Source organism: Anarrhichthys ocellatus, unplaced genomic scaffold (assembly GCF_004355925.1).
Source record: "Anarrhichthys ocellatus isolate YVR2014 unplaced genomic scaffold, GSC_Weel_1.0 scaffold172, whole genome shotgun sequence".
Taxonomy (NCBI): domain Eukaryota; kingdom Metazoa; phylum Chordata; class Actinopteri; order Perciformes; family Anarhichadidae; genus Anarrhichthys; species Anarrhichthys ocellatus.
Window position 1 is genome coordinate 62,441 of NW_022280202.1, and position 22,340 is coordinate 84,780.

Below are 22,340 nucleotides of genomic sequence, written 5' to 3' on the forward strand. Positions count from 1 at the left end.
TAATATACAATACTATAATATGCTATACTATAATATACTATACTATAATATTCTATACTATACTATACTACAATATTCTATACTATACTATAATATACAATACTATAATATTCTATACTATAATATACTATAATATTCTATACTATAATATTCTATACTATACTATAATATGCTATACTATAATATTCTATACTTTACTATAATATACAATACTATAATATTCTATACTATAATATACTATACTATAATATTCTATACTATACTATAATATACAATACTATAAAATACAATACTATAATATACAATACTATAATATACTATAATATACAATACTATAATATACTATAATATACAATACTATAATATGCTATACTATAATATACTATACTATACTATACAATAATATGCTATAATATTCTATACTATAATATACAATACTATAATATTCTATACTATAATATTCTATACTATACTATACTATAATATTCTATACTATACTATACTAAAATATACTATACTATATGATAATATACTATAATATTCTACACTATAATATACAATACTATAATATGCTATACTATAATATAGTATACTATACTATAATATACAATACTATAATATACTAAACTATAATATACTATAATATACAATACTATAATATACTAAACTATAATATACTATAATATACTATACTATAATATTCTATACTATAATATACTATACTATAATATTCTATACTATACTATAATATTCTATACTATACTATACTATAATATAATATACAATACTATAATATGCTATACTATAATATTCAATACTATATTATACTACAATATATCATACTATACTATAATATACTATGCTATAACATACAATACCATAATATACTATACTATAATATTCCATACTATACTATAATATACTATACTACAATATACTATAATATACAATACTATAATATGCTATACCATAATATTCTATACTATACTATAATATAATATACAATACTATAATATTCTATACTATAATATTCTATACTTTACTATACTATACTATAATATACTATTATATTCTATACTATAATATACAATACTATAATATTCTAAACTATAATATACTATAATATTCTATACTATAATATTCTATACTATACTATAATATGCTATACTATAATATTCTATACTGTACTATACTATACGATAATATACTATACTATAATATTCTATACTATACTATAATATACTATACGATAATATACAATACTATAATATTCTATACTATACTATACTATAATATGCTATACTATAATATCATATTCTAACTGAGTTTTTGAATGATGACTGGCTTTACTGAGGACAGTCCATCCTTATACTAATACTCAGAAGGACATGGGCACTGTGTGTGTGTGTGCGCGTGTCTGTCTGTGTGTGTGTGTGTGTGGGGGTCAGCAACGGGAGTTTGGTGACTGTTGAGCCACATCTTCACAGAGACCTGACTACATCGTGACATCCCAGATCAAGCAGCACTTGGCAAGCAGACCGCATTGGCCATGATTTTTATTCCAGAATTTACAAGACTCGTCCCGGCATGGGAAATATATTGTAATATTTATGATTACAGATAAGAAGGATGTATAATAACAACACAACATCAAAACAAAACATGACTCAAATTTGACCAATGGAAACTATACTAAAAAGTATTTAGTTTTTTTTGCGTTGGCTGACACTTAATCAAAAAGAAGGTGGTGAAGATGAGCTATTACCTGCAGCTCGACATTAAGTCGAGGCATAGAAGCTGCTCTGCCCTGGTTCTCCAGACCTGAGCCAGGGACCGGGATCGTGCTGCTGGCACCGGTCTCCATCTTCCTCATCTCCACCGATTCCTGGACATACACTCACACAAACCCACTCCCATCAGCATCATTAGGTGTGTGGCGGTGGAGTAGACTAATCGTTTCTTTATTTCACCTTAAGACACAGTATTCTTCAGCAGATGTTTAACAGCTTGAACACTTAGAGCTGCATTAAGCAAATGCGGGCGGACTATTCGATCAGACTCCCAGACACACACGGCAATGCTTTAGCAATGTTCAGACAAACTCAGCTCACCCTACAACATCTATACATAACATACATTTACTCAGCAGTTACAATAACAGTTATTTAATTACATTTTTAACAAACATTTTGTCACTTCCCATGACTCAGCCAGACAAAATCTGCAGTCTCTGGAGACACATGAAATAGTTTGTATATACACAGCTGTACGTGTGTACAACAATGAGTTAAATACATTTTGACATTTACAGCAATGTAGGAAATGTGGCCGTCTACAGTACCTGAATGACGACAGTGTCCGGTGTGTCCTCTGATGGGCCCCTGGACATGGTTCTCTTTGTCTTAGCTCGGGGTACTTCCTTGGGTTTCTCCATCACCCAGGAAGATGACTGCTTGATGTTGTGGTCATGTCCTGGCCTGTGTGTTGTAGCAGTCACAGCTCAGCATTATAATAATAACACAGTGTAAATTTAGGTCAGAGGTTTATAATTTCACTTGCCAAAATGCAGTGGCAGGCCGTGCATTTTATACCTAGGCCTTCACTGCTGTCCTGCAGGTGAAATACCACCTTATGACCACATGATGGCGCCACAGCTATTATTCGTTTCTAAGGCTGTAACTATATATGTATTCATATTAAACCGTTCGGTACGAGGCTTACGAACCTAACAATATGTTTGATTAATACTAGAGCATTTTGTAAATTCATAAGCTTAAATTCAGGAAAATATAACAATTTCTGTGCTCATGTAGGACAGTGGTTCTCAACTGGTCTAGCTGTGGGACCCACCATCATCATCATTCCTTAATGACAAGTCACGGCCCCAGAGAGATCGACTTATGATTTTACTTTCACAACTTGAACATTGAAGGTACTGCTCTGCAATGTCTTTCCTCGTCTCAGCCCCTGTGTCACGGTGTGTGGTACATCTCACTCGATTCAGGAAACGTGTCAGAATGCCCATATTTGATTGGCTGAGCTGCATCACGTGATGTGATTCACAACGCAGACTAAGCCTCTGCTGTTAAGTTTCGTTTCACGATAGTCACGTGCTCGCCCACTGACCAATCACAGCACAAGCTGTATCTCACTGCAGAGCTGCACATGGAAACTGAGCTGCACGTAATGCTGACGTAGCTATATGCCGGCTAGCAGGCGCTGACACGTCAAAGAATACGCCCAACATGTCAAACTAAAGATCTGATTGGTTGAACACTATGACCAATCAACAATATCGTCCCCATTCACTTAAACTGCACATGGATGCACTTGTGAGTCTGCAGGCCTCGGGCCTCTCTTCTTACCTAGAGACACAGAGGTGAAATCTGATTGGATAAAAGCTCTACTTAAAACAAGCTGCACTGGAAGCAGAGCAACTGAGGAAGACAGTAGCTGTGCAATGAGAACATAAGATAATGGGGAAAATATGTTTATAAGTTATAATACATGTAGTGTATTTAAGAAAAAATATTAAATTATAAAATAGATATAACTTTGTGATTCTGTTTAGGCCAGCAGAGAAGGCTTTGCAGGCCCTGACGGCCCACCACTGCCAAAATGGAACTTACTTTGACAACTTGATAACATTTCATTATTTCTGTCAAGGGAGTTCTGGACAGGACCCAATAGCAGACCACGAGACAGGATTGAGGAAACGAAAATACTTTATTTTTAGAAGTTCCAGCATGCGGGATCGACGGTGTGGTTCTCCGTGGACCAATACCGGAAGACAGGCAGGATACTGTATAGATCCCTTGGTCCGACACAGGGTTGCAGGCAGATCGACGGTGTGATGTTTCGTGGATCGACACCGGAGGCAGGCAGATTAACAGGTACTCGAGGCAAAAGACTGTACCGGGTTGTCCCAGCAGATACAAAGCCAACTAGGGTGGGTGGAGGGGGTCCGGAGGAGGGGTGACAGTGGATCTGACAGAAGGCTCCGGACACAGGTGCTCCGGCGGACGGCCAGACTGCCGAACTTGCTCCGGACACAGGTGCTCTGGCGGGCCGGACTCGGACTCTCGGAGTCGGGGCTCCGGGGAACAGGATGCTGGCCCAGCGGCGGGGAGAACTGGAGGTCGATGCGACTCAAAGGCGGCAGTGGCGGGAACTGGAGGTCGCTGCGACTCGAAGGTGGCAGCGGCGGGAACTGGAGGTCGCTGCAACTCGAAGGCGGCAGCGGTGGGAACTGGAGGTCGCTGCAACTCGAAGGCGGCAGCGGCGGGAACTGGAGGTCGATGCGACCCGGAGGCGGCAGCGACGGGAACTGGAGGTCGATGCGACCCGGAGGCGGCAGCGGCGGGAACTGGAGGTTGCTGCGGCTCAGAGGTGGCAACGGCAGGAACTGGAGGTCGATGCGGCTCGGAGGCGGCAACGGCTGAGTACGGGGATAGCTGCGGCTCTGAGGTGGCGGCGACCAGGTCCGGGTATAGCTGCGGCTCTGAGGCGGCGGAGGCCGGGTCCGGGGATAGCTGCGGCGCTGAGGCAGCAGGAACAGTAACTGGAGCTCGCTGCGGCTCCGAGGTGGCAGCTCGATACGAGTCGGGCGGAGTGCCGTCCGAATACGGGGAGCTGGAGACGGCCGAACCACCGAGTGTTCCGCTACACTCGCTTGGCCCTGTCTCAGGCTAAGAAGGCGCTTAGCCGCATAATAATCGGAGTCCACCGGAGGATCAAAAACCCCCCTCAGCTCCTCCACAAAGTCCACATAAAACACGGTATTAGGCTGATCAAAAGTTAATGTACTCGTGGCCCAGTCCAAAGCCCTTCCCCGCAGTAATTTCTCCTCAAAACCTCAGCAGACCAGCTGTAAACAGTGCAAATGGGATTTACTAGAGTCACAAGCAAGGTTGTGGTAGAAACAGGAATACATCATAGAACTACACACTGTATAACGACTATATACACAAATGAAGCTTAAGAGTACATTCAGTCAGGAAGACTTCTCTTTACACTCCTTTTCATTCATAATCTCTGAGTCTCTCTCCCTGTGATTACTCTATCAGCTGATTGTGGACGTTCACATTAAATTAACCAACAAGGTTCTGCACAGTTTCCTTATGCCAATCACATTGCTGTCAAACTTTAACAAATGTTTTCCTGTCTGCTGCAGTCTGTTGTTATTTCAGCACAGGCGGATGTGGCCCTCCTCCACCCCAGTCGCCTCCAGTCAGCATCACAGTCATCCTCCTCCTTCATCATCAGATTGCAGCAACTCCCTTCATCACCACCACCACCAGTGTCTGGACTCCAGGGGGATTAGGCCTTATCTGACCTCAGCATCCCTACTTGTCGATTATCCTACTTCAGGATGGACTCAAATCGCCAAAGACTTTACACTATTCACTTTTTATGCTTGTGTAACAAATGATTGTTACATTTTAATGAAGTCTCTCCTGATTGAACGAAGCTTTTCTTTACTTTGTTACATTTAAGTGAAAGTTTGGCTTTATTGACCTCAGTATCAGCCTTCATCTCACACCCTCTCCACCTGCTCCACTCTCAGGTACCGGCCCTGCTGACCCCCACTTTCCAAGTTTGGTGACTGCTTAATAATCTGCTGCTCTCTTCGTAAATCAGGAATGCAGATATGCAGATTGCAACCGCAAACACAATGAAAACTTCAGAAAACATTTACACAACATCACTATATTAGTCTTCAATTTTTCTTAGGGTAAGTCAGCAGAAAAATACATCTAAACCATCCTTGACAGTGTTTTTACCCTGGATGTAGTTTTAGTCTTGATATGGTACCATAAGTTTTAATTCCTGAAGCGTTGAACTTACAGCGTGCCTCCATTGTTGAGGGAGTTGGAGCTAGGTCTGGTCTGTGGCTGGGACTTGGCATGGGATTTGGGCTGGGGCTGAAGCATGCTGGGAGGCTCCACACTGTTTAACATCATAGGTAGATCTTTCTCCTGCATGTGAGTCAGAGGCAGCAATGGCTTAAACAGAGCCCCGCCCTTGCACTGTGGAGGAGAGACGTATGGCAACATGCTGAAGACATTCAGAGGCAGCAGGCAGAATATTGTTGCACCCAGGTCTGACAGCAGGATCTCAGTGCCACCCAGATGTAGAGACTCAGGCCAAAATATTCATTTTTCACAGTCATGCTCGTAAGAGGTACATCTGTGTGCATCTGTGTGAGTGTTTGTGTGCTGAAACAAACAAATGCACCTGTACAGTAGTAGACACCAGTCAGCAGCCAAATGCAGGTTCATCTTTGGCTGTGGCTGCTAAGTGTGCCTTTAATAACCAATTGCTGTCCACCTTTACACTGAAAACATTAAATTAGCAAAGCTGTTGATGGATTTTGTAATCTACCAATGAATGGCTAGTTGATACAAAAGCATCTTCTGCATGTGTATGCATGCAGGCATACAGTCAAAGTGTGCAAGCATAATATATGTGGGCACATGCATAAAGGTTTGCACTAGTACATCCAATGTGTGTGTGCTTCAGTGTGTGTGCAGTGTGCAGGCAATCGTGGTGTAGATGTTGTACCTGGGAGCCTGACGCGCCCTGTTGCTGCTGCTGCTGCAGCCTCCTCGCTCGATTCTGCTTATAGTAGTCGAAGATCATCAGGGCTGCATAAACCTTCCCTATGGTCAGTTCATTGGCTGAGGAAGTGAAGAGAGAAGACATGATGTGAAGTAAAATGACGGTACAGGGAAAGGACAGGAGAAGAGAGGAGAGGTTTTCAAAGTCCCTTTATTTAACCATTGCAGGGGGCCACCAGATCACTGTCACATCATCAATTTAGTTTATCTAATCAAAAATGAACTATCAGTTCTCCATCCTCCCCCACAGAACGTAATCCCCAAAAAGCCCATATGCGGCTGCAAGCCTGCACATCGTCCATCATCTGATAATAGGCGTATACCACCCTCGGGCCTTCAGCAGCCCATCCAAAACAGGTGCTGGATGCACACTGCCTGTACTCTGAGCCTGGTTCCTACATGTCAGCCAAATGGCCAACTTAGCAGTACCAGACAAAAAGTTCACTGATGTGTGTACAGTCTTCTTCTTCTTAGCACAGTATTTTGGACCAAAAATAAATGAACCCTTCCCTCAGATCAGGATCAAGGTGCGCTCTGTATCTGTTTGTAGCTATTGCTCCATGTAAAACCCTCCACTTGAGGTCTGCTGTCTGATTTTTAACAGAAAGCTTGTACAGAGACCGCCAGCTGCCTTTCGGGCAAACATCTGGACCAAAGAACCCAGTCCAGTGACTTCCTCCTTCCTGCCACTCCCTCACAGCGGGGGTGATGGACAGAGAGGGGCAACAGTATTTAAAACCTTCACTCCATTGGTCACACAGGGTACGATATCCTGCAAACGCTCTCTGTGATTGAGACAGGGCGGCACAGACTTCCTCCACCACTCTGCTGATCACTCTGATAGAGGTGATGTTGCTGTTCTCTCCCAGGACATCTGCAGATGTTGTCGTCATCTTTATCAGATGGCCTAATTTGGTGCAGCAGCCTCTCTGAGATTGTCTTGCAGGCTGACAGATTGCTCTATCATGTGATAACGTGATAGAGTTTGAGTCTGTAAAACGTTTTGAAAAACAAAGGTTCCTCAAACAACCACATTCGAGGAAACTCACTTGTGACTTGTGTGATCTCGAAAATCTGCAGTACAGCGCTGTAATAAGATGATGCCCATGTTCTCTGATTGCGAGAGACAGAGTGCCGGCCAGACCAGAAAAAGTCCAGGATGGCCCTTTGGTTGTCCTCTGTCAGGCCTATTGGTGATGTCACAGTAAAGAGTTTGTGCCATAGAGTCGAGGCGACTAAGTTATTGGCAACCAGAACTCTTCCTCTATAGGACAACTGGGGTAACAACCATTTCCATTTAGACAACTGAGCGCACACTTTCTCCTTCACTCCATCCCAATTCTTAGCTTGAAACTGTGGCCCAAAAAACTCCCAGAACTTTCGGCCCCCTTTCTTTAGACCACTAGGCAGACTGGGATCGGCCTGATCCCTCCACTGTCCCACCAACAAGGCTTCACTCTTAGCCCAGTACACCTGTGCAGATAAGGTCTTTTCATACAGGGACAAGGTATCCTGCAAACACTCAACGTCCTCCTGGCTGGAGACAAAGATGCAAACATCGTCTGCATTATAAACAGATACAGCAGGAGGATGAACAAGACTTAAGGGCCCAGGCAGTAAGAAACCACTGAGCCGACCTGTCAACCTGCATAGAAAGGGCTCAATAGCTAAACTATATAGTTGACCTGAGATAGGACAACCTTGTCTTATCCCCCGCTGTACAGGGATTGGCCGACTCAGCCCTACGCCTGTCTTCACCAAACATTGAGCACCACTGTACAATAAACCAACCCAAGCCAGAGACTATCACCAAAACCAAAACCAACAAATAAGAGTGATCCACCCCGTTCACTGCTGCCAAAAACGCTCAAAGCTCTTGCAGAATACGCCGTCTTGCAGGAGCTTGTTGTTAAAGAGCCAGTAGGACTTGACCCTTTCACCTGATGAAATGATCAGATCTATAGTGACAAGGTGGTGGTCACTGAAGCCAACTGGACTCATAGTGCTGTAAACTAATCTGGAGCTAAGACTTTGAGAAATGTCGATCCTGTTTAATCTGGCTGCACTCACCCGGTTACTGCTGACCCTCACTATTGGATGTTTTACTCTTCAATCGTCTAACAGGTGTGCAATGACACTGTTAAGGTTCCTCACTTGTCCTTTCTACAGTGAAGTCTAGAGTGCAGTCAGAATCACCACCAATAACTAATTGATACTGATGGTAATTCCTTCATTTTTTAGGATGGTGAAAAAATCGACTCTTTCTGTTCCCTGGTTCGGGACATATATGTTAATGAAGCAAAACACAGAGCTCTCTATTTCTGCCCTGACAATCAGCAGCCGACCCTTCACCACCTCAGTAGAGGAAAAGTTGTTCTAAACAGAACAGCAGTGTCTCTTGCATAAACCAAACATCTCTCTCCAACCATTGATGTTTAACGACCCTATTAAGGCTTCGCATGGAGAGGTCAGAGAAGAGAAAGAAAACAGACGAGATGAAACCAGCAGAGATCTGTGTTTCTGTTGGAAGTTTCACAAACAGAAACTGTATCTGACTCAGAGTCATAGTCTATGTCTTCTCCGCATGACACCTGGCTATTAGACACACCCTGTTCTCCGTGTGTGATCACAGTGACATCTCTCCCTGCAACACTTGTGGAAGCTGCGTCCTCAACGTTTTCTGCTGGGTGTGGTTGTACTTCACCATGTAAGAGCCATCACCGCCATCAAGACCTGCTGCCTCAGAGACTAACCATGCTTCAGTTTGAGATATTTACATCCCAAACTCACTGTTGTAAATCCACTGGCAAATTGACCAAACCTCCAGAGCTCGTTCTCTAACAACTCAATAGATCTAAATGACGGAACACCAGACATGGTGATCCGCGTGGAGGGAGCTGACAGCGGGGAGACATGCACCAATGTGTCCCTGATAAACATGGCGCTCTCTATCAGCTGATAAACGTGAGACAAAAATCTCCCTGCCGGATAGAGGGACGTGGACACTGTCGGAGGACAGAGAGGAGGCTAAAGGAGAAAAGAGGAGAGCAGAGGGGAAATTCTGCTGACTCATTCCTTCCTTCTTGATTAATCTCTATTTACCTGCTTGTCTCCTTAATGGCTACTTAAAAAAAATCTTTACAAAAAATGTACTTCTAACAGAGACAGATTTGATTAATTCACAGTAAGTAATTAAAAAAGATTTGAGGTAAACAAAAGCATCTTGACAGAACTGACGGGACATACCTGATAACATGTCTTTGAGATTAGGGTGGTTTGACCTACTATTTGCATTTGATCTGAGCATTTGTTTGCTGTTACACAAGATGTCACTTTCCAAGGAAGCATTGACGTTTTGTAGTGAACACACTGTAAAATGACTACAGATATTATGTCTTATTACCCTTCACGATAACAATAAACATTTCTTTGGGAGAGTGGTGAGCCCGCCATTATAGTTGGCCTAACACACCATCCTCAGCTTCCATGTCCACTCGACACTTTACTGATGTACACATCACATACCTTTTCCTTTTGTGTTGTGCAAACATTTCAGTTACTTTTGATCAAAAGATCCCTTTGCGTAATCTTTGAGACGGTGCGTGAAAGTCAGGTTGAGATAAGACCAGAGAGCTCAACATGTAGACATGGTGGCATGCTTACGTTTATGTGGTGTCACCAACAGATCCATGGTCTTTTGAGAGAGACTGGGCCACACTGTAGACAACTCCTTCTTTAACACAGCGTCAGATAAGCGCTGGGCGACCATGCCTGGAAATCCACAGAGAGACACTTTAAACCTTGTTTATTAAAACACATGTCAACCTCCAGTAACAGCACCATATACAGTGCTTTAAATGAAAAAGGTGGGAAAGATAGACTAAATAAAAAAGTAACATCTGCTGACTAGTTTATTCTCATGTACCACACAAAGCAAGCAAAGCAGTAAATGAGTTGTTTCTGAGGTGAGGCGCGATGAGAAATCCTCATTGAAAGTGCAGATAGAAGCTGTGAAGCAGCCCAGCACAAAACCGTCTAATGAGTTCAACTGGAAGCAAGATCAGCTTATTTCCAGCTCTGAGAACAATAAATAGCAGATGGCTTTCTGTCACTCTGGCTGGCTGCTAAAGGTACCATTTTACATAACATAACATTTCAAGAGATTTGTCATTAATTTGCTTCGGTTCATCAGTTATGAGGTAACATTTGAAATGCACTACAAAAACTGGCCTCAATTGTTACAGTTAAACAACCTGTCTAAACCTTTAATACCTTTTTAGTTTCCCATATGCTGTCAATCACATTGTGTATGTTTAAGTTTGGTTAGGGGAGCCTGATGCTTTAAGCCTACATTTTGTCTTAAATGACAACCAGATTTCAATCTTAAAGCTGCAGATCATGAACCAATAAAAGCATGCATCATATATAATATGATAAAAGATGTTATTAGCTCCATATTTACTCCCCAATCTACCATCAATTGCATGTCACCTTAAGTCAACTGGTTTGTTTTTTTACATCTAATATCTGAATGGCCCTCCAGTGTGCAGCAGAATGCGTGTTGCTGCTGTGTAGCGTAGCCTCCCAGAACACTTGCGGAGCATCAGCTGTTTTTTGTTTTGTTTTTTTGTTCTGGGTTCAGAGGTCACAGCCCGTTGTCTCCTACGTGAGCACAGAAAACATTATGTTTCCCACAATTTAAGCTTCTACATTTTCCAAATGCACTAGTATTATTCAAACGTATTGTTCGGTTCGTAAGTCTCGTACCGAACGGTTTAATACGAATACGTGTATTGTTACGCCATAGAAACAAATAACCGTAGCTGTGACGTCATCATGACATTGTCCATTGTTACTCCTGTATTTTCTTTTAAATGTCAGCTTGAAAAAACAACTCAACACAGGTCTGATTGGCTTGTTCTGGTATATCTATAGTTTATATAGTTTATCTATAGTTTGTTTTTTCTCAAACCAACATTATTCATATGTTGTGTTTTCTTAAGATGTAAAACCAGAGAGCAGGACATTACATGACTCTATTCTCGTCATTTGTATCTCTTCTATTTTAACGATGTGTGGTGTGTTTCACTGACCTGAGGCCAGTTTGATCTCCAGGGCAGTGCGGATCAGGGCCATCAGGGTGGAGGTGAAATGGACGCTGTTGTCATCAGCGATGGGCATGTTCATTTTGACGAGGCGCTGAGGAGAGTAGATGAGTGGTGACAGAGAGACTTCAGATCACTCAGTGATAGCACCCAGCCCCATCACAACAGACAAGTCACCCAGAGAAATCCATCTGTGTGCTGCAGTGATCCGATACCCTCCATGGCTTCACTCTCTCAGCATAATGTACATTAAAGTTTAGTTGAAAATATGCAAGTTTGGCCATATTGATCAAATGTTACCGAGACTCAGTTCAGCACACAAACAGCCTTCTCTACTAGCACGTACAGAGGAGACAAACTAGACATGTACATTCACTGCTGTTGGCTACGGTATGCACTACGCTGCAAGTCAAAGTGCACTGGTGCAAGACTGACATTGATCGAAAAAAGGGTGGAGAGTAGGCATGTAACGCATAACCATGAAGGTGCATCGACAGTCGCAGGAGCTCGACTCTGTGGTTGCCATCCTAACAATCATCAACTTGCAGTTGAGAGGGTTGACTATGCGCTACATGAAAAGTGGCAGCTAGCAATAAAGAGTGTCCATTCCACCAAGCCTGGGCAGCCTGAGCAGGAAGACTTGGCTCATAGAGAAGTAATGGCACCAGTAGGAGCATATAGAATGCTGTGAGACTGTTGTAAGAGTTGAGCTCCCCTGAACACAGAAAGCATTCACCTACATGTGCTATCAGTGGCAGTGCAGACAGTAAGAACGACCAGAGTCAGAATGAGATGGGGATGAAGAGCTGAGGGACAAACTCAAACACACTCATACAACCACACCAATGTGCATGTGGTCCCACATTCACCAACACACACATACACGCACAGCTGCAGGCTGCCCAGTTAGACAGACAGCAGTATAGACCAACGTGATCTCACAGAGATCTCTTAACAGCGCATCGCATGACGGTGGCCAGTAATGTGTAGAAGGCATGCTGCCACCATGGAAACTATTCAATGTTAGATCATCTAGGCAACAAAACGACATTTTAACGGAAATTAAATGGAAATTAATTTAATGGAAATAAAACATCATGGTTTGGGTTCAAACAAACACCTTGGTTATGATACTTCTTCCGTCATCTGTTTCATTTCAAATAATTCAGCTTTGACTTGTTGTTTCACCGGGGACACCAACACTGGTCTCATGGGTGAAAGTCCCATGTCTGACCCTTGACCCACCCTCCTCCTTATTTCTGTAGACTCTGGGAATGTGTGTGTCCACCACAAAAAAGGAAACGTAATTGACTTTAGATTGACAATGTTTCTGTGGTTTTGGCACGTCATTTTAACCAGTGTGTGCCACAAAAACGTCATGTGCTGGTCATCGTCATTTCATGTATTTCTGTGAGACCAGGCTGATTCAAAAGAGAAGTGTTTTAAACCAACTGCTAGTCTAAAAATTCAGAGTGAATGAAATCTTATATTTGACTTCAATCCAATCTTTACAGCCACATTGTGTCCACGTGGACTTTATACGACCCCATGTACACCTGGTATCATCTCCATTCTGCTTACAATGTGAGTGGATCTCAACATGCATCATTGGGTAGGCGGAGCCTGCTGACTTAGTCAACTAATATGCTGAATCTCAAACTTCCTCTGTATATCATTTCCATAGTAGTCTATTGGCTCTATGGCCCCAGACAAGTGGAAGCCTGGAAATGTTTTTTGGCATGTTCCAAAGAGTAAGCTTCAATTAGAAAGAACCGGGCGTATACTTTACAAGAGACCCATGGAAGGTGTGGCTACTGGTCCTATAGCCCTGGTGTGTTCTCTATTTGTGTGTACGCATTCTGTCCTCGTGCTGTTCCAAGAAAACCAACATTTTCTTGCTGGGGATCAATAAAGGCTCATCTGAACTTCTCTTCAGCAGGCTAATGTTCCCTTTCCTGTAAGAAGCTAATCGGAGTCCCTGAAGAAGCTCGTTAACACTACTGCTAGCTCAGTCATGTGACCGTGGTCCAACACGTCATCGCTGTCAACACTTTCAACTTGTTGAACAAATCTTAAGAATGTGATCACAGAGTAGAAATGTAATTTACTTCTGGCTGAGATCGGATCGCAATGTAGCCAGACCACTGCGAGATAAGATATCCAGATACGGATCACTTGTTCTCATCAGGTGGGCATGCTGTCTTTCTCTCAGTTATCTCAATCAATATTTAGCCAAAAATAAATAAATGTGTAAAATAAAAAATCACATTGACATATCTGTATTAATGCTGTGCAGCACGACCATTCTAATACAAAAACAAATGCACGCAATAGCACACACACACACACACACATAAATATGTCTAACAGTGGATGGACTGTGATGAGATGTGAGAGAGGATGAGACGGAATGGGAGCAAAGATAGAACCACAAAGTGAAAAGCACACAGAGAAAGTATTGCTCCCACAGAAAAGCAACAGAAGCTACACATAAACACACACACACACACACACACACACACACACACACACACACACACATAAACACACGCACACACACAGACTGCTCCACAAAAAAATGTAAAACTCGGGCATACCATTTAAATGAAATGATAATAATCATATGACACAAGGGAGCAGATTTCCTCCATAAACATAATATGATATGCTAATTAACATAGCTTTAAGTCTTCTTAGTGAAGCTCCATGGTTATTATGGTTAGTGATGGTATTAGCCCACACTAAGGAACAGTAAAGACAGTAAAGATGAGGTAGGGACTTCTCTAAAATATCAGAGCGCTAGCAAAACAAAGCGAAGAAACGCGGGAACACTGCAGAGCACAGACATTGGCTTGAGTTCACGCCAGTAGGAGAGAGATTGTTGAGCAAAGGGAAGAAGGTGGAGGAAGAGGAGGGTCTACCTTGTAGGCGACTCTTGGCGGACATTTCTTTCCCAAACCTAAGGGTGGGGACATGTGGAGCAGCATCTGATACATATCGAAGTACTTGATGCGGCCACTTCACAGGGTAGGAAATAAAACAAATGCAAACAGAGGAGGATGGGGAGTTAGAGAAGGAGGAGAGGAACAAAGGGCAGAAACCAACAAAAACAAGAGAATAATGGAAGGGAAAAACAGAAATCTGTTAATAGATTTCCCAGAGTGAGATGTGAGGTGGATGCCATCCTCGGCCTCAGTGTCGGGGCACAGGGATTCATCAATGTGGAGCTCAGGATCCCTGACAGGAGATATGGAATGGTAAAGAGTGAGTTTGGTAGGAGAGGGGAGGAGGGCAGAGAAGGAGGGAGGATGGGTTGGCCCAACACACAGAATGCTGATGGGAGGGAAGAGAAATGACAGCATTGTAACGGGGATGTCTGCCTCAGCATGCTAGCAGACATCCCACTGGTACTTCAACCAGGGTGCACGGAGACAAAGGTTTCAATGCCAGCCCAAGCTCTGGTTGGGGGCATAGCCTGGCTTCATGAAAACGTCATATAACATTTTTCATTAAGCTTTTGATCTGATTCAGATTTTTTAAAGACAAGTCAAATCAATTTGTATTTGTCTAGCCCAATACCACATAACACAAACCTGCCTCAAGGCTTCACAGTCTGCACAGAATGCGACTGCCTCTATTCTTAGACCTCCGATGTAGTGATGGAGGCTTTGGAGGTTTAAAGCACGTCTGCTGTGGAACATCACAGGCAGGAGGAAGTCGGCATAGCAGACAATAGTAGGACAATGTTGTGGCTTTGAAAGCTTTGTTTCCACTCCGGCATCATCAACCAAAGCCAGTCAGCTTGAGGGGCGGGTGCTTGTGTAAAGACGATTTCATTGGTGCACAGCCATTCAGTTAAGTCTTTTGGCATAGAGGTGCACAAAGCACCCTAGTAACGGTGTGGTATTTGCAAACCTTGTATGCTACCCTATTAGGGCAGTTCTTCCCTAAGCCAAGGGGGGGTGAGATAATGCGTAACAAATTGTACATATCCTTATAGGAAATCCGTCCGCTGTGGAAAAGAACAAGCACATAAATACACAAACATTCAAGACAGCTTAAAATAAATCAATAATCATCCGTGGGCTGACTGCGTACAACAAGGTAAGGAACAAGGCTTGTGTATGACACCTCATTTAGTCACCTTAGTCTCACGGGAATGGGGAAGAGAGGAGTAAAGTTAGGCTATCTGTTCACCACACTTTACTTTGTATGCCACTCTCTGGGGCCCAGAGGGAGGTGTGAACATACCATGCAGCCGGATCGTACTCGGCCCAAACCCGGATGAACTCATCGAGGTGATGAGGTCCAAGGATGGAGGAGTCTCTGGTTAGGTACTCAAAGTTATCCATTATGACAGCCACAAACAGGTTCAGCATCTGGAACACAACCATGAAGTAGAGTTTACGCCTTCACCTGGTCGCAGCAGTAAAGAGTTCATTTAATTTAACTGATCTCAATGACATCGACATGAGCAGCTGAACCGCTAGTGGATCAAATCAAATCTCCGACAGTCTTTGAAGGAACAAACAGCCTTATAGCATTATGTTGTAGCATTTTAGCTGTGTTGAACCATCCACTTGTATATAACGCTGCTCTATCGACTAGCAGGAGAACAATTTTAAAATATATTTCAGAAGGAGCATATACTACTATCTACATGCATGCACATTATCACTCAATGGCCTCCAACATTAGTGAGAGAAATGCTTCCTCGTTATTTATTATGTGGAGCAGAACATCACAGCACGCTATCACCAGGAGGATGAGCTCTTTTTATTTCAGCAAGATTCCCTCTTTGCTGAGAGAAGCGCTTCTAACTTCAGGTCCAGCTAACGTAATACCAGACAAATGGCTTCATTCAAACCACAATAGCAACACTGTGGATAGTGGATGATGACAGCATGTCCACAGCTGCTGAATAACAGTGAAACATCAGCATTGTTCTTTTCTCTTGTCTTCATTTACATATTTAGTGTTAGATAATCCAAAAGTAACAGAAAGTAATCAAGTTAGGTTACTTGTGGTACTGGGGTTAGGTTACTGACTTCATTAGTATTTGTAGTGGAATATATCTTTAAGGAACCCTCCCAACCTTGATCACGATGATATCGTCCATTTATTGCTACTCACTGTATGAAAATGACCTGATATATAAAAGTGATATCAAACATTATTCCTTCAAATGCATCAAAGTATCATGTGTTGAAAACTTAACTTAACAAGTTAAAACAGGTTTTCTTTGATCTCTGCACGTTTATAGAATCTAAAACGTACACACTTGAAAATATAGTAATAAACTAAAAGTGAGTCAAATTCCATTTATTGACACTCCTACCAGAGCATCACATGCAACAGCATCCATGAGGTCAACAGTTACAGCGGACACCTTTACTTTCAGTACTGACCAGGAAGGAGCAGAGGAAGATGAAGGAGACAAAGTAGAAGTAGGCAAAATCACTGCCACACCCGTTCCCGTGGGTCCCTGAGCGCTCATCACAGGCTCGGTGACTCAAACAGGATAACATGATCTCGTGCCAGGCCTCACCTGTTGCACTCCTGATGCACATAAAACACAGGCAAGAAGAGAGAAACAAGAGACATGAAGTCCAGCCTCAGCAACACCACGCAGACAAGGTCGCATTCTGTCAAACGATGATTTAATAACATGAGGAAAAGAAAAGTCAGATAACGTCGACTCAACAGAAGTTGAATTGAAAATGTGCAACGTGTGATTGGTTGTTAAACCTTGTTTTATGTTGCTTTATTAATGTCTTACTTAAAGCTTAAATATGTATTTATTAAATAAAACTGAAACCTGATCGCTCACAGGAAGCATCGCATTGAGAGAAAAGGTTTAGTTATGTACTTGTGCTCTTATAATAAAACTAAAATGGAAATGTGAGAATCAGTCTGAAAACCAGTAATTGTGTTGGACTATATGTCTCCAATCAGCTGCGTCATTTGGATTTCAGAGAACAATTCTTCAGGAAGGTAGAAGACGTTTTATACTTAGATCACATGTTGAAAACCCGTCCACTGAGAACGACTGCAACATGCTGCTGGAAGCTTCCCTGGAAGCTGGTAAATGAACTCTGAGTTAAACGCTTTGGTCACACTGGGTCCAACTTTAACACACTGTTAACCACTGTTCTTATGCCAGTATGGGATACAAATGACACATCTGCTATGGTTCATGACAGCACTGGAGGAATGGAGGTGTGTTTATGCAGAACTAGTTATTAGCACCGCTTCTTAACTCCAATTACAGAAGTGTCTCTGCTGCCACCTGATTCCACCTGATTCTGGCGGTGTGACACCCAGCCCATCGTGTTAGATGATGGCAGCAGTCCTCTTCAGGCCAGAAGAGTATTTAAGGAATGAAAGGACGAACATTCATATGGACTATGGGCTATAACAATGATAACATATATATCCAGTGTATATTTGTATTATTCTTGGACTATATCTCACCTTCATTCTGTGAAAATGAGAATGAGACTGAGCAACAGCTCCAGGTACTTGTGCCTTCCTTGATCATTGAGTTGTATGCTACCTTAACTTTACAGCTACACATACTAGTTACTTAGCAGATTAAAATATTGCACATAAAACATACAAAATATGTTCACTGTTAACGATTAACTACCCATCAGTAAAATAAGTAGTTCAAATGGGCTTTGCCTGGTTTAGCCAACATTAAAATATTGCTTACATCAGTAGTAATGATCTCATAATACATATAATAAGGCAACACCTCTGGAGCGGGTGGTATGGGGATGGAAGACTGGGGCACCGTTAATATATCACAAATATATATATATTATATATATATATAACTGACCAGTGGCGGGCCATGCATGTTATAGCTGGGCCTTCAGTGCTGTCCTGCAGCTGAGTCATCTCCTAATAATCTCACTATGACGTCACAGCTACGGTTATTTGTTTCTATGGCGTAACAATACACGTATTCGTATTAAACCGTTCGGTACGAGACTTACGAACCGAACAATACATTTGAATAATACTAGTGCATTTGGAAAATGCAGAAGCTTAAATTGTGGGAAATATAATGTTTTCTGTGCTCACGTAGGAGACAACGGGCTGTGACCTCTGAACCCGGAACAAAAAAAACAGCTGAGGCACCGCGTGTGTTCAGGGAGTCTACACTAAACTAGCTTATCAAACAATAACTCCGCGCATGACGGGATGCTTCCTACGGACAATGCATATAGTCCAAATCTATATAATTAACACAATGACAAGAACAAACTCAGAAGAACCAGTCACATATATTCATATGACAACAGAGCAACAAATCAATCCAGCAGATCTGCAGCAACACGCATTCTGCTGCACACTGGAGGGCCATTCAGATGTTAGATGTAAAGAAACAAACCAGTTGACTTAAAGACAAACTCCATCCTCCTTTCTTTGTTGACTAAGAGTTTAATCCGGTTAAATCACAACTCACTAATCAGTTTCTCCTCCTTCAGCCATTGAGTGTTAAAAAAACAAAGCTAGGTAAAATAATAATAATCTACACCAAGCAAAATGCAAAAAATGTCATAATTTCTTCCATATCTTTCAATTTGAACTCTCACTACTCCGACTAAGCCTCTGATGGCTACTTTAAGTTTCGTTTCACGATAGTCACGTGCTCGCCCACTGACCAATCACAGCACACGCTGCACCTCACTGCAGAGCTGCACCTGAACACTGAGCTGCACGTAATGCTGACGTAGCTATAGGCCAGCTAGCAGGCTCTGACACGTCAAAGAATACGCCCAACATGTCAAACTAAAGACCTGATTGGTTGAACACTATGGCAATCATCAATATCGTCCTCATTTACTTTAATCTGCACTGGCTGCAGGTGAGACTCTGCAGGCCTCTGCCTCTGTTCTTACCTAGAGACACAGAGGTGAGATCTGATTGGATAAAAGCTCTACTTAAAACAAGCTGCACTGGAAGCAGAGCAACTGAGGAACACAGTAGCTGTGCAATGAGAACATAAGATAATGGGGAAAATATGTTTATGAATTACAATACATGTAGTGTATTTAAGAAAAATTCTTAAATTATAAAATAGATATAACTTTGTGATTCTGTTTAGACCAGCAGAGAAGGCCTTGCTGGTCCTGACGGCCCACCGCTGTAACTGACTGATGAGCCCCCACAAAAGAACAGACCCCCTCCCTCGGGTCTGGGAGCTGTTTTTTTTTTAAAAAGGGTTCAAACCCGCACTGGGCTAGCCCCCTCTTCAAACGGTCTGGGGGCGACACAAAGCTGGACCGATCAGTCTAAAAAAAAAAAATAAAGTTGATAATAATAATTAACAAAATAAAATAAAATACAATCGATACAAAAATTACAATAAAAAACAATTTGACCCGGCCTGACTGACCCTACTGTCCTGTTCTGGAGCTCCCTGACGGTGCCCTGGTCCTGGTCTGCTGCCAGTGGACGGGGCCATACTGCTCCTGTCTTTGGGTTTTATTCTGTAATTTATGTAATCTGCCCTTTCATTTATGTACTTTCTTATGGTCTTTCATTTCAAAAGGCTCAGGCACACACACACACACACGCACACACACACACACACACACACACACACACACACACACACACACACGCGCGCACACACACACACACACACACACACACACACACACACACACACACACTCCGAATCACACCGTTCTCCCATACACTGAGTATGTGATGTTTGCTGGCTTGTATCTCACTGTTCTCGTCATCCTCTTGTTGTTATGTTTATGTATTGTCTCTTCTCTTGCAATAAAATTATAAATAATAATAATAAGGTAACACTCTGCATACCCAGTAATATACCTTTGATAATTAATTAATAAAGTTTCTTATACCTGAACAGCAGCATGAGCGCTTGGAGGAAAGTACGGAAGTTGTTGTGGTGATTGATAGCTGTGTCCTCATTCAGCTCAATGTTGCCAAACACCTACAGCACAGAAACAGTGTGGACAATGGATTCGTACAGTCTGAGCAATGTGCAAATTAAGTTTTTCACGTTCAGGCCGAAGCATTTTAATGATGAACTACGATATGAATATCATGACCTGTGTGACCACAGCAGAGCGGCATCACTCACCTGCATGCCAATGATGGCATAAATGAAGAACAGCATAGCAATCAGAAGGCAGACATAAGGCAGGGCCTAAAGGACAGGAAACACATTTCATTAATAACAATAACCATCATAAATCACTCCTTGACTGAAACACACACAGGACTCATACACACGCATGTTGTTGTGGAGAGACGTTAGTGTGATGGGACTGCCCTTGGTTAGCAGCAGCAGCTGGAGATTCTTAACCACGCTTTGACGTAGACAATCCTTCACATACTGGCCTATTCACTCCATGTGTTACTGAAGGATTCCACTAGAGGGCACACCAGAGAACCACAGAGATTCTGGATTCGCATGATGAAAGACGTAAACAATAAACACGGCGAGACTCGACGAGATTACTCAATTGTTAAATCTGAGATCACGCCGCCATTGCGTCGACACTATGTATTAATTTGCATATTTTAGCCTGATTGTCACAAACTTTTAATTTCACAACAGAACACGAAAATATGTTCCTGAAAATACTTTTTGACTTATTGAGTTTGGCGAGTCTGGCGGTTTAAAATCAAGCCTCCAGGAGGAACACCTGGACTTTGAAGCAGATTTTATAAAGTGGAAAAACTGTAATTACAACTTCCGGCCCGTCACAGGGTGCCATTGGGCCCAAAAATACTTCTTCCCATGGACTTGCATTTGCTTCTTCTGTTAACTTGAATGAGACCAAGGCTGGACCGAGGGTTGGGCGGCGTGGTTAAAGGAAACACCGGCGTGCTTGCTCTATGGCCCCATTGATGCGCCAATGAGCAACTTTCTTAGGAATGAACGGGCCCTGCCTCCAACGCTGTATCTAGTTCCTATCTAGAGACTAGAACATTTGATTGGCATCAAAGGAACCTCACTAAGCTGGTTTAAGTCCTATTTATCAGATCAATCTCAGTTTGTATATGTAAACGATGAAACCTCGATGAAGACCAACGTCAGTCATGGAGTTCCACAACATTCTGTGCTTGGACCATTTTATTCACCTTATGATTCCTTTAGGCAACCAGCCATCTCGCTAAACGTCAAACATGTCCTAAGGACATAAAAACCTGGATGACCTGCACCTTCCTGATGTTAAACCCAGACAAAACTGAAGTTATTCTACGACTTACTTGTGGTTCCTAGAGTCTTAAAAAGTAGAATTGGAACCAGAGCCTTCAGTTATCAAGATCCTCTTCTGTGGAACCAGCTTTCAGTTTCAGTCTGGGGGTCAGACACCCTCACCACATTTAAGAGTAGGCTAAAGACTTTCCTCTACGATAACGCTCATAGTTGGGGCCGGCTCAGGTTTATAGTTGGGGCCGGCTCAGGTTTATAGTTGGGGCCGGCTCAGGTTTATAGTTGGGGCCAGCTCAGGTTTATAGTTAGGGTTGGTTCAGGTTTATAGTTAGGGCTGGCTCAGGTTTATAGTTAGGGCTGGCTCAGGTTCATAGTTAGGGCTGGCTCAGGTTCATAGTTAGGGCT

At 42.4% G+C, this 22,340-nt stretch overlaps 1 protein-coding gene across 10 annotated transcripts in view; it reads right to left on the bottom strand.

Moving 5' to 3' along the window:
• LOC116400455 (voltage-dependent N-type calcium channel subunit alpha-1B-like) overlaps nt 1-22,340 on the bottom strand; it is a 72,656-nt gene that overhangs the window by 14,450 nt on the left and 35,866 nt on the right. For 7 of the 10 annotated variants that reach the window (XM_031878296.1, XM_031878301.1, XM_031878294.1 and 4 more), the window contains 11 exons: nt 20,853-20,918; nt 20,611-20,702; nt 17,134-17,284; nt 15,977-16,104; nt 15,641-15,737; nt 11,714-11,819; nt 10,284-10,391; nt 6,565-6,680; nt 5,848-6,029; nt 2,342-2,477; nt 1,766-1,885 (listed from right to left, as the gene is read on the bottom strand). In XM_031878296.1, the coding sequence (XP_031734156.1) occupies nt 1,766-1,885; nt 2,342-2,477; nt 5,848-6,029; nt 6,565-6,680; nt 10,284-10,391; nt 11,714-11,819; nt 15,641-15,737; nt 15,977-16,104; nt 17,134-17,284; nt 20,611-20,702; nt 20,853-20,918 (1,302 nt within the window). Of the gene's footprint in view, nt 1-1,765; nt 1,886-2,341; nt 2,478-5,847; nt 6,030-6,564; nt 6,681-10,283; nt 10,392-11,713; nt 11,820-14,646; nt 14,744-15,640; nt 15,738-15,976; nt 16,105-17,133; nt 17,285-20,610; nt 20,703-20,852; nt 20,919-22,340 lie in introns of all 10 variants that reach the window. The other 3 variants (XM_031878297.1, XM_031878293.1, XM_031878300.1) reach the window with 2 other exon arrangements.